Genomic DNA, 13682 nt, shown 5'->3' on the forward strand with positions numbered 1-13682 from the left:
TAACTACCTATGGTGTAATCATATCTAGCTGTCTATATATAATGTCTATCTCATACTGTAAATATCTTAACTTAATTGCCGTATATATCTTAGTGTATTCACCTAACTCCGCTCATAATGTTAAAACTGTTCATAATGTAAATATCCTGCCAGTATATTCATATATATATCTATAATATTATTATTACTTTTTTACACATTTTTGTACATATGCACATTACTCTGCACTTTACTGCTTTGCACTTCTGGTTAGAGGCTAACTGCATTTCGTTGCCTTATACCTGTACTTGTACAATGACAATAAAGTTGAATCTAATCTAGTCTAATCTAATCTGATGAGGGCCTTAAGGTGGGTCTTGCTTAATTACCTTATCTTGATATCCTGTCTTTAAGTTAGTAAAAATTTAACATAAAAAAAAGTGTTTGACATTTTGTGACTCACGCTTTATTTCTAGTAAACACATTTCCTTGATTGCTTGATTTTCAAACCTTCTGCTGCAAATTGTGGAGTTGGACCACATTGGAGTCCACAGCAGTGTAACTCAGTAGCTGGGGCAAAAAGATGTTTTCTTATGATCCGATGACAGTATGCAGTGTGAACATGACCTCAGATTTTCAATGATGGTGGTGTTCATACTGCCACAGGCAAAGTCCAGAGAATGACTCATAGACACAATCTCTGTCAATAACTGGACAGATTCCCAGCAAGGAAATGTGACAACTACATTTCCCTCTGTCAAGAATAATGTGCTTGTTATTTTTTTTTATTATTTTGTGGGCTATAACAGTTTCATCATACAGGAGAGCCAGCCAACAGAGAACCATCTGTTCTGTCCATGGATGATGTTCTTATTTTTTATTTTCAGTTGGTTGTACTCATTGTTTGTGTGCGTTAGCATTTACATTTTAAAGTTCCAGCGTTGAGGCGCTTAACAACATCTATTCAGACAGATGAACTTTGAAGTCACTGATCAGTATTACTACTTGTCTTTGATGGGGCCTCCATCGTCTGAAGCATTGAAGTTTAGTAAGGTTCAATTATCACACACTTCTGAAAGTATATATATACAGAGGGGACACACATGGATGTAGGGGCAGAATGATAGAATAACACTGAAACTGTAGTGAGAGAAAAAACATAAATCAAGAGAACGACAATAATGGGAGGTAGGGAGGATGGAGATAGAAGGAGATAATTGATTCAGACATAAAGAAGCAGACAACAGAGAAAGCTGGGAACACAGAGAGATCATGAAAGAAAAGAAAGGGAGAGGACAGCGAGAAGATAAAAGGGGAAGAAAAACACAAACAAGTGAGAACAAGTGAAAAATACAAGACAGGAGAGCGACAACGAAAAAAAAGCAATGTGAAACAATATGGTGAGAGAGAAACAGAGAGAGAGACAACTGGAGCACACATTAACAGACTGTGACACCAAAAAAAAGTAAATCGCTTTTTGCCCCCATGCTGTTTGATTGGGCCATTGTCATATTACCAACCAATTAACTTGACAACACCTCTTAACAGATCACCCCCCGCTGACTGAGTGTCATCTGTGTGCTACTTCAAACGTCTGTCTCAAAGAAAAACTGAAAACGACCTTAAAAAAAAAAAAGTCTGAAAACACTACTGGGTAATCCCTTCATGGTAGCAGAAAAGGGCTGAAGAAGTCTCTATGTTGAGTTGAGGATCAGAGTAGAATTGGATAACCTTTGGTTAATTAAGGTAACCATCTTTTGGTTGTTTCAAAGTTGAACTTTGGACAATTTGTCAGTGACAATACTGAGCAAAAGCCTGCGCGCTAGTTCGAGCTGTCGGCTAGAGTCCGCCACTACACTCTGTGACACACTTTTTTCACTGCCACATACAGTACATCCAGTGGACTCTTTTCATAATGACAGGGTACTTAACTTACATTGTTTTACTTTTGTGTGTAAGGCTATATGAACTGATAATGCTGATGTTGTGCATAATTTTTCATTTAAGAAGAAGACATTTTTTGGACATATTGGTACAAAATTGTCCACCATGTTTCAACAGTAGCCCAGAACGGACAAATCAAACACTGGCTCTAGATAGGGCCTTTGTGGCTCCCATAGTTTCTTTTACATGCTTGGAAGGCAAATTGGTTGCAATCTGCAACTTCACTGCAAGATGCCACTAAATCCTACACACTGGTCTTTTAAGGATAGACAATATTCTATATTTTTTCCTGTTGACAATTTTTTAGTCCGTCTCTCAATACTTCCCAACTCTGTCTGTGGCACTCAGCCCCATGCCTCTTTGTTCCTTAATCTTTAAAAACTAAGCCAAAGCTTCATAGGGCGTTGCAAGGCCTTCTTGATTTTCAGACGTACTAGAAAACGTAAAAAAACAGTAGGCCTATATTGAAGCATCTGATTCACCCCTGTGAAGAAAAGTAAATGTAAATTGTCTAATAGAACAATAGAACAAGCCTAGTAAGTAAACATGTTTGTTAAAGACAGAGAATTGTATAAAAAGTTCCCCAAACAAGAAACAATCTGGCCAAAATTCATCCAATTCACTCATTAAACTCAAACTTCTTGTATTTACTGACTTCATTATTTGGGTTAATTGTTCAGTTTTGAATATAATATGAAATATCCATAAAATATGTGATGCAGGGGTCGTCATTTTAGTAAAGGACAGAAAAAGAGGTCTAATATGAAAAAAGGTTGGGAACCGCTGAACTAGTCATTAGTCTGTGAATGAAAAGCAACAAGCACCAGAGGAGCAGGTAATGTTTAAGAGAGACTGAAGTAGACGGCAGCTTGTACAGAGAACTGCCTTCTGCTCAAGAATGAGGAAACATTTTTTATGGTGTGTGTATGTGTATGTGAGACCTACCTGTTCTCAGGGTCTGGTGTGGTCATGGCTCGGGTTACATAGCACATCTTTAGTGGTATGCACCTCCTGTCACCCTGCAGGGACAGGGAGGGCTGGGCAGCAGGGCTCGGAGGGTCAGATTGGGAGGAGAAGGTGATGGGAGTGCTGCTGAGACGGGGAGACTCCGGAGGGGGGGTTTCCCAGCTGATCTCTGACACAGGAGAGCCCTTTTTGACGTACGGTGTGGCCTCGCGCATGTACTTCACTGGGCAGAAAAGGAAGAGAGAGATTTCCAGTATACAGTAAGATACGATGAAGAAGGTTAACCTGGGACATTTGTGAGATTTAAATGTTCTAGAGATACTTCTGATTGAACACATCACTTAGCAAAAGTATAAAGCCTTTCTTAATTATAGCTATATAACATCTTTCACTCAGTAAATTCCTGCTGCAGTTTCTGGTCTAATATTTGTGTGAGCAACACACACACAGATTACTGAATCATTTCATAATGTTAATAACTGCAAATCAATGCGTTATATTTACACCAAACAGTATGCAGTAAGCCTTGTTTTATTAAATGCTTAATGAATGGATTACCATTTCGTGAAAACAAGGAAAAATATATGCTTAATTATGTATTCATAGTTACACAAAAAAAAAAAATCACATTTACAGAATTTAAACTGCATCAGGGCCAGCTGCAATAAACACTGACGTCTCTTGGCAATAGCATTGTTTTAACAACATTTAACACAGAGGCCAATCATAATCTGAGTAGAATCTACTGTATGTTTGACCTTGTAGCCATCACTTGATATTGAACCCCTATTTCAGGCTTGCATTCCAGGAGCAATTAGCACCTTACTGTCTAAAAACGTTTGCTCTTTTGAAGGTAGTTCATATTCACAACGCAGGAAGGATGTGGGGATACCACAGATCTCTATATACACAGCAGAAATAAAAACAATGTAATTATGGTACCACTGAGACATTTGGTAAGTACTACAGATTGTCATGGGGCAGCAGATAGGAAATTCTCAGCAATATCTCTGGGCATTAATGATGCTTCAACTCTGGCACCAAGGCCCTCAAAGACGTGTGGGTAGTCTGGAAGCTTGTCAGTATGATATTTTTGTTTTAAGAGTCAGTCTGTTCAATAACTATCATCCAATGCTCCACTGGTTCAGGTTTGCATGAGATAAGAATGATAAAAACCTTTATTGTCCAGAAATATAGAAATTTGCCATTGGTTTCACAGGTTGGTTAAAACTCATTGTTGTAAATCACAATCCAACAATAATAAATAACACAACATGCATGGTACAGACAACAATAATGGATACAGCTCCAGTGTGAGACGTGTTTATGAATTGAGCAAAGTTATTGCATTTGGTATGAAAGACTTTTTGTAAATGTTCTTGGTTGCTGCAGCGGCTATATGGCGTCTTCCAGAGGGCAATTTTATGAATTTGTTAAAAAGGGGACGAACGGGATCAGACACAACTTGTCTGGCTTTCTGTTTCACCTGCATTTCGTATTTATATCCCAGTTGTTTCTGCTGTTTGCCAATAATCTTACTGGCCGTGTTTGTGATTTTGCAGTCTGTTTATGTCCTTAGCCTCCAGGTGCCCATACCATATACATATATTAAAAGTTAAAACACTTTCAACAAGACTTCTGTAAAAAGTTGTTAAAATATTATTGCTTATATTGTAGGAATCCAATTTTCTGATTAGATACAGCCGCTGCATTGCTTTTTTATGTACTCTGTGTTGGCTGTAATGGATGGCATGGATTTCCTTTAAAGTAGACCTACATATTAAAATAATGTGCATTGTTGCACAAACAGCAGGGCGCTCGGTTGATCAAATGATTACCTTCTGTCTTCCTATCACAATGAGCTGGCACAGTTGGCCCTCTCTGCTGTCAATTTGAAATGATAACACCAAATGTCAAAATGCCAATAGCCAAAACAGACTCAGGTATTCACCTTTCTTCGAATGTAAGCATTCGTGCTGGAAACTGCGCTGATGATTCACACCTTGTCTCTGCTGCTAGGTACGCAGTAGGAAGAGAGTTATGGTCCCGAAAAACAGTGAACTTTTCCCCCTAAAGCTTCAAAAATGTTCCAATAGGACAGGAAACAGAAAGCTTTACCTGTAAATGTCAAACTCTGAATCACTTGAGGCTTGATAACTATTTTAAATTCCTCATGTTTTTTAGGTTTGAGAAGAAGAAAACTGAAGACAGGACATGTGTTTCAGTGAAAGACAGAAATAGAGAGGCAGAGATAAAGTGGGTGCTCAGTACTCTCTCTATGTCCTGAATGTTCTGAATCCTTGGTATACACTGAATGTTTAATTGGCATATCCCACTGTACGAGCCGCATATAATTGGCATATGGCTGGTGGCATTTGTAATCCAGCATATGAACTATTCTTGGGAGAAGTACCATAGACCCCGATGAGACTGTGTAACAAGCCTAACCGCCAACCTGTAGAGGAGAGATGACAGGCTGACACTTAACACAGAGGAGGAGACGGGGGTGATGTGAGGGTGTCCTCAATGGACCTACGGTGACGACGTGAACTGCACAGCAGAATAACCCACACAGTCGGATCAGATTAAGGGACTGAAAAATGGCTGATCTATTTCTTAAAATGCATCATAACAAGCTACAGCACAAATGATTTTCATGGACTGAAAAGATTCTGCTGCACATGGATGATGACAACCTTGTCTGCTTTGGTTTGCTAGGAGTCCTATATTTATCAGACTAAAGTGACACAAAGGCACACTTGGATTTAAATATAGAGAGTGGAGATAGACTTATGCAAGTACAAAGATACACACACTAACACACACTGTCCGCCTCATCTGCTGCAAACATGATGAAGATGTAAAGGAACAGAAGGAAATACCTTAGGTCCACAAAATGAGTGTTTGTGTATGTGCCAATGTTAATCCAGCATTGCTGCCATTCTTTGGATCTGACTGACACACAAAGACATGCACTAGTAAGCATTTTCTGCCATTTTATTAGATTCCTGTGATCAAATTTCATGATAGTTGTAAACAGCAGCAACTTCACAACATTATTAGTGAACCATATTATTCTGCTTGAATTATTATATAGAACTTTGAAGATTTGTTAAGCTTCATTTATAGTTATGTGTTAAGGGGTTACCACGTAGTGACGGAGCAAAGCCACCTCCACTGCAAACCTTCTGAAACAATATGATTGCATCGACTGCATGGAATAGTTCAAACAAGATGGACTATCCCACTGTCATTCAGTAGCACAAAGTTAATGATCTGTCCGTCTAGTGTTGCAGGGGTGATATCAACCGGAGAAACCTGAAGCTGAATTATAAATCAAAACCTACGACTCCCCAAGACTCCCATAAACATCTTGCATCAAACATAAATCTGGCTTTAGACTTTACAAGGCTTCACTAAAAAAAATGGAAAAAACTGAATGGAAAGTAGGACAGATACAATGAATGTATTGATAACAATTTAACTGATAACTATTTCTGTAACTGATCAGGTGTTTAAGTCATTTATCAAGCAAAAAACACCCCAAACTCTCTGGCTTCAAGGTCTAAAATGTGAGTTTCTCTACTGTAAATTGAATGTCTTTGGTAATATTTTCACCAGTTGCCATCCTAATCAGGACAAACATGTGGGAATTTTACTTTGAACACAATGAATTTCAAATGACACTTCAATTACGTGGCCGAACAGCTCATTTTAGGTGTCTACCTTCTCAAGTCTTGGGTTATAAATTTACAGTGACATTCTGAATAAGCTAAATTGAATACTAATCAAATACAGCTACAAACATAATATTTAGTGGGTGATTTGTCTTCAGTTAACATTTACAAAGACATTTTGGAGGGAGGAAATGTAAACTCATTGACCAGCGTTACTGTGCCCAGAAATAGGGCTGTAAGTGTTTCCAGTGAAGGGGAAAATAAATGGGGTGGAGTCCATGTGATCATTACACTGGAAGTGTGTAAATGTGTGTGCATTCCCTTGGGTCATGTTTCTATTCCATTACAGGGCCAACTCTACACAACAACCTCAATAGCACGATAAGAACTTGGAGAGGATAGTGCTTGTGCTACTTCAGCCTTCATTCAAGTTGGTTTGCTGTTACATAAATCAAACCAAAAGATCCAAATGAGGGGCTGCCCTCCCCCATCCGTCTGATTTTAGTTTCCATTTTCCCGCCTCATGCTTGAGACAAAGTGAGATTCACATACAGACACAACTAAATCTTTTTCATCGTGACTCCCACTCTCCACTTGATTTAGAAACAGTAGCTTGCTGTTGTAATAGTCATGATGCAGATGTCTGAATGGCAATGTACCAAAGACCAGCTGTCCAACTCACCACTGAAAGTGACATTCACTTCCACTGATGATATTTTAAACTGTACTCAACCCCATTCACTCACTTATACATTTTGCAAACGAGGCAATTCAATTGAGGTAAGTGTCAGAGCAGTCCACGTATTTTAGTTGTGTCTACCACACACATTCACAATGAATACACACACACACACACACACACACACACACACACACTTGTTCAGTCGCATTCCTCAGCATGTGTGTTTGCGCAGCACCAACCCCTTTTTTACACATACACATACACACACTCTCCACTCTATAACATCAGGTGTAATTACTATATCTGTCTCATTGTGTCTTTTTTACTTAATTGTCCTTATCAGTATTTAATGAGGTCTGAAGTCACTGCACTTTCTACCATATGCCTTAAATAGGGATTTTTATTTGGTGAAAAAAAATGTACCAAAGGAAAAAAGAAACCTCCTTTCATTAAGCCTGTGGGAGAGAAAGTAGAAGGTGTAACATTGGTAGAAGCTGGAAAGAGAACCTCTGGTTGCAGAATTAAGGCATTTCCTTGTAGGCACAGAGCAGGTAGCTGAATTCTACCGCAGCACGAAAGGCCTCTACAAATCAACCTTGGACCAATAGCCCAAAAAGTTCAAATATTGCCTTAACTGAACAATGAACAGAAACTAAGACGGAGGTCCTTTTCATAGAAGAAGAGTAGGTAAAATTACTCATTGACACTGAACTTCAACCTTGATGTCAAACAGTTACTAACTCTCTGCAAGCTCATAACTTCCACTTCCAAAACATAGAGAATGAGAGGTGTGAAATATGTTTCCATGTGTTGTTTCCATACGAAAGAAGAGCTCAAAGACACTTTCTTTTTTAAAAGGTTCTATATGTACCTTTCAATCCGTGGGTGCATGCAAGCATCATCCTGGGAATCATCCAAAAGTGACAAACCGGATAAGAGGAAGAAAATGAATGGTTGGAATGAACAAAAATATGCAGAGCCAACTATTGTAAAAAGGATGTTAGCATACAGTAACTTACTCTGCTTAAAGTGAAAGAAGAGAAAGACCAGAAAAAAAAAACCAGAGGAGGGTCACATGTTCCATTATTTCCATAAATGGCAATATAAACTTCTATACCTACTCAAAACCATAACCACAGAAAGTCTGAACAGTCGACAGTTGACTCATATACAGTCTCATACTGCGTCACAGATTCAGCAGAAGTCAGTGAAGTGAAGTGAAGAGAAGTAACTGTCTAACATACTTATTATGGGTCATATTTGGTCACCCTGTTAAATGTTTTTTTTAATTCCCAACTTAAGCATTTAAGTGAAGTACTGTATTATAACCATGGAAGAAGAGCTCACATTATTTGATGACTATCCCAGAAGAAAATAGGAAAAAAACAAACAAAATGTGCAAAAACACAATGATTACACCTGGAAGGGAGGAGTTTTTTGTCTTTTTCAAACAAACTCAACAAGAAACAGACGAGCTTTAGCTCTCGCTTTCTGCTTTTGTTTTGGCTGTGTAACCATTCACAGAGGAGAGGAATGAATGATTCAATCTATTGTCTCCGACACAACAATCACTACTGCAACGCCACAATTGTTGTTATTATCATCATCACCATCATCCGCTCTGAGTCAGACTCCACAAGCGGAGGAGATGATAGTTTCTCTAATGACATAAACAGTCAGCTGGTAGACACATCGACTCTCTCTCTGCCTCTCTCTCTCTCTCACACACACACACACACACACACACACACACACACACACACACACACACACACACACACACACACTCACACTCACACTCACATAGCATCAGTCTAGACTACAGTAGACGGCTCATGACTAAATTTGATGACACACATGCAACCATAAGTAGACACACACACATGCAACCATAAGTAGACACACACACACACACACACACACACACACACAAACAATGCACTATATTACTAACATAAGCCCATCCAGATGTCAGGTGGTGACAGGTACAGCTTGTTAAGGGATCAACAGGAGAGCTTATAGGACACTGACTCATTTCCTGCCTGCTGAAGTGTGGCAGATGTTCTTTATTGTGTTCTGACTTTTAGTTCTTAATTTCTCCCGCTTTCATGTATAGGCTTATTTGAACTTGGCTTGACACTTACAAATACTGATTGAAGCTGTGTGCCTGCACTGAAACACACCTGGTGTATTTCTCTTAAGAGTATAACTACTGCTAGTTTCATCCTGGAGTGTTTTTCCCCGACCATTTCCCATCATATCAATCCATTACGACCAAAAATATCTCCATTACTTAAATATAGGGTCCTGAAGCTGACGTCAAATCACTGTTAGCTAAACACCTCATGCGAACAGTGACTGTCTAATCGTATCGTAGCTTAGCAACCGTAGCTTTGGATTTCTCCGTATGAGATGGGCTTGTAGAAAAAGCACTGCTCAGCATTTAAAAGTTTAAAGGGTTGTGCCTCTTTCAGCTAGCTTTTTTTAAAGCCAAAAACACAAAAGCAAAAGTGTAAGGAATTGATGTGTTTGTCTGCTCCAATGTAAACTACAAAATATTAGCATGTTCAGCTAACTAGGTTAGTGCCTACAGTAGTATTAACCTTATCCAGCGTAGGCCAAGGAGCTTTCATTAGCGAACTACATTTACAGTAGATCCTTAGCTGATGAAGATGCTAACATTTTGCTTGGAACATGTAGCTTTAGCCTCTGTCTTTTAGCACGATGCCACAAATGTATCCATCATGTGCAAAAGATCCCTTTTACAGGGTTCTCGTTTTACAACAAGACAGCTGGTAACAAAAAGTCAGCCGGAGACGGCGGTTTCAACCTACGCATAGAGTTAACATTAACATAATAAGCTAGCTAGCCACAGCTAGTAAAACTGTAATTTCAGCCAGTAATATCAACAGTTGCTAGCTAGAAACGAGGAGCCTGCTTTTGTCTACATCCGCCTGAAACCTAGGACGAACAAAAAAAAATGCTGATAAATTGTCAATTTCATCAAATCTAGGGTTGGGTTTGACTTGTGCCAATACATGGTAATGGTAAACGGACCTGTACTTGTATAGCGCCTTCCGACTCAAAGCGCTTTTACACTACGTGACACATTCGTCTTTTCACACACATTCACACAGCGATGACAAAGCCCATCGAACGGAAACTAACACATTCACACACATTCACACACTGTCACACACATGTGACAGGAAGAGCCGGGGATTAAACCACAAACCTTCCGATTAGGGTACGACCCGCTCTGCCTCTAAGCCACAGCCATACATGTATCTACAACATTACAGGCTACTGTAAAAATAAATAAGAAAATGTTCAAAAATATTATGTATTCTCAACAGCACTGGTTACTAAGACAACTTGTGGTACTCTGAAGTCAGTAGAAATCAATTTATCCCCTTAGCAACAAGACAACCTTGGGAACGCTTTGTTCAGATTACATTCCACTAAATGAATGATGACACAGGTACAGTAAGCATAATACACAAATTATGGTCTAAATAAATAATGTGACCTTTCCTTGTGTGAGGTCAACATCTATATCTCTATCTGGCAATTACATGTTAGACTATTACATTTTTTAAATTAACACACGCGAACTGAACTACACAATCTCCGAAGGAATGGTTCTGATCTCTTTTAATCTTAACCAAATTGCTCGTTATGCTGAGGGAAAAATAAACTTAAAATCCCCATGGTTGGATTGAGTTTGCAATCTCCATTGCATAAAACAACAACAAAATGAAAACAGTAGGAGGAAAACAAAACATACTGAACTTTAAAAGCAGTTATCCTTGTGTGATTGAAAAGTCCTCTCATTGCTGCACCACGGAAGTTACCACTGGCAGATAAAGGGTTTCACATCTTGTGGACAGTCTGTCTCGCTCGGTTTTACACACAAAAAAAATAAATAAAATATTTGTGTGAAGAACGAAACAAGAAAACTCAAGTTCAAATCTTTGCGTGCTTTCTCTCCTCCACACACCTGAACATCAGGCCCTTTTCAGCCAGCACATTTTGACACATCACAGTTTTAAAAAGGTGTAAATAATAAAAGGAATATTCTCCGAATAAATTAAATCCAGCGATCATAATTGCATTAATTTCACCGGTGCTTATCTTCCAAACACAACAAACAAACAAACAAAAAAGTGTGGCCTTTTTATTGCTGTGACTTACTGTAAGTGGATAATTAAACTTGTGACCTGATTAGGCAATGCTCCAAATACAAACTTCTAACTATAGTATTTATTTTTTCCAGCAGTAAGTTATTGAAGGCATTATTGTCCATAATAAATTCTTCACTAGACCTGCACAATGTGGTTGCTAGGAGCTTTGTGACACAGTTGAAGAACCCCAATTGATGTGGGGAAATTCACTTTTAGCTTGTATAAGACTGCATGCTGAGCCACAGAGAGCCTGTGACAGTTTAACAAAGCGGATGCTCTCTGACATGGTGTGTGCTTGAACTGTGGTCTTCATGGTTGCAGTTTTTAACCACTGGGTCAATCTGCTGCCCTCTTCCAGCCTGCATCTGGCAGGAGTGAGTGGTCGCTTCCTATTTTAGCTGAATTTCTTTTCCATCTTCCTAATGAGCTTCCAAGATGGCTTGTCAATGAAGTACACAAATTACAAACATGCATGTACAAGCTCTCTTGCATACACACACTCACACAAAATGCACAAAAATGCAGTGCGCTGAACACAGGCACACACTCCACACACTCCTCTCCCATCAGACATCTCTCCTATCAGTTGAATCAGATGTTTCCTCCTGATCTCTTTCCTCATGTAACGCTGTCTTCTTCTCTCTCATCTTAGACGGTGGCTTCACACTCAAAGAAGGGAAAGTATCGCTCGTTTTAATGCTTTAAGTATCACTGCTCATTATTTTAAATTAAAGTTTACATGCTTGGTTATGTGTTAGGCACCTTTCACGCCCTCAAAGATCCATGAAACCCAATGAAAATGCTCTTTGTCACTTTGTACTCTTTCACTGCTTTACCAAATGCAAATGATCTCTGCTAAATTGCAGTTGTGGCAAACTTCTGTCTCCGTTACCCTTAAGTTAACCCTCGCTGTCATCTTTATATCAGCCTCTTAGCCTCCCTCGTTAGCTCTCCTTCTGGTCGGTCTCTCTCTATCTCTCTCCCTCTCAGCACTTTCCCCATTAAATTCACATTTCAGCTCCACCCCCTCCCCACTTCTCTCTCTCCCTCCCTCCCCCCTTTCTCCATCTCCTCTACATTCCCCCCTCTCCTTCTTTCTTATCTCGTAAGTTTTCAGCTGGGACATGCTTTTCCCTCTGCAGTATAGCCCCAGTGCCCCCCTGGGATGGATCATCACTGTGTTTGCATGTGTGTGTGTGCGTGTGTGCAGGAGTGATGGAGTGCGAGAGACACTTTGTTCTTACTATCTTGGGTCCAAGAGTCCTCACAGGAACGGGAATTAAAAAAAACAGAAGTGGGCACTCGTGTGCAACATTTTCCGGTGTGTGAGTGAGTGTTTATATGTGCCCGCCTGCGTACGTGTGTGTGTGTGTGTGTGCGTGTGTGTGTGTGTGTGTTTGCACGTCTGCAGGATAAGGGGGTAAAATAATGGCCATCCTTCAGAGTGGTATCTGCCTGCCATCAGCCTAATTTTCATCTTCACTTTTGGCTACTGCAAAACACCAACTTGGCTGTACTGCTTGTGTGAGCCAGTTGAAAGTAAGTGTGTGGGAAAAAACATATGTGTGTGTGTGTGTGTGTGTGTGTGTGTGTGTGTGTGTGTGTGTGTGTGTTTGACGCTTGAGGAAATTGAGCTGGATTTGTTTGAGTGGCCTTGCTTGTAATATAAGTTTAACCTTGCATGAGTCTCTCATGACACCTCTGGTTACATAATAACTGTTTCCTTAAAAATCTGAAGTGTCCTTATGAGCAGCCAGTCAGTCACCTAGTTTCCCAACTACAGAATAAACCAAGTTTGTCATGACGGCAAAGTTGCACTAGGTAAATACAATTAAGTAGTAGTGTCTTCCCCACTCCTGCTGTAAATTGAATAAATTTGCAGGGTAAAATAAGTTAAACTTCTCCTCAGTTTTGTACCCTGGGTGAGACGCCAGGGCTCTCTTTGTAAATGAGACACAAAACAGATTTGATGAAGTGAGACATGAATAATATAGTGCAATAAAAATACCATCACCTTTTCTTTCTTAGCTCTCATTATTAACCAGAACCTCCTTTCTGTAATGGAAAATAAATCACATCCTACAGCAGAGGCGTTCATCCCAAGACGTCAACACTCAGAGCCCTGCTGCTTTTCATTCTGTTCCTCTAATCAGGGAGTGATTTATGCCTGGGACGCTGAATGAATGCAATCAACTGGCAGGTAGAATAGAAACCGTGTGGTACTCTGTGTCCTGAGGACCACTGACCTAC

At 39.6% G+C, this 13682-nt stretch overlaps 1 protein-coding gene across 1 annotated transcript in view; it reads right to left on the reverse strand.

The window, feature by feature from the left end:
• The window catches only part of sntb1 (syntrophin, basic 1), a 39072-nt gene that overhangs the window by 24121 nt on the left and 1269 nt on the right, over window positions 1-13682 (reverse strand). The window contains exon 2 of the mRNA XM_051407857.1: window positions 2869-3112. Coding sequence (XP_051263817.1) covers window positions 2869-3112 — 244 coding nt within the window. The remainder of the gene's footprint in view (window positions 1-2868; window positions 3113-13682) is intronic.

Source organism: Dicentrarchus labrax, unplaced genomic scaffold (assembly GCF_905237075.1).
Source record: "Dicentrarchus labrax unplaced genomic scaffold, dlabrax2021, whole genome shotgun sequence".
NCBI classification, from domain to species: Eukaryota; Metazoa; Chordata; class Actinopteri; family Moronidae; genus Dicentrarchus; species Dicentrarchus labrax.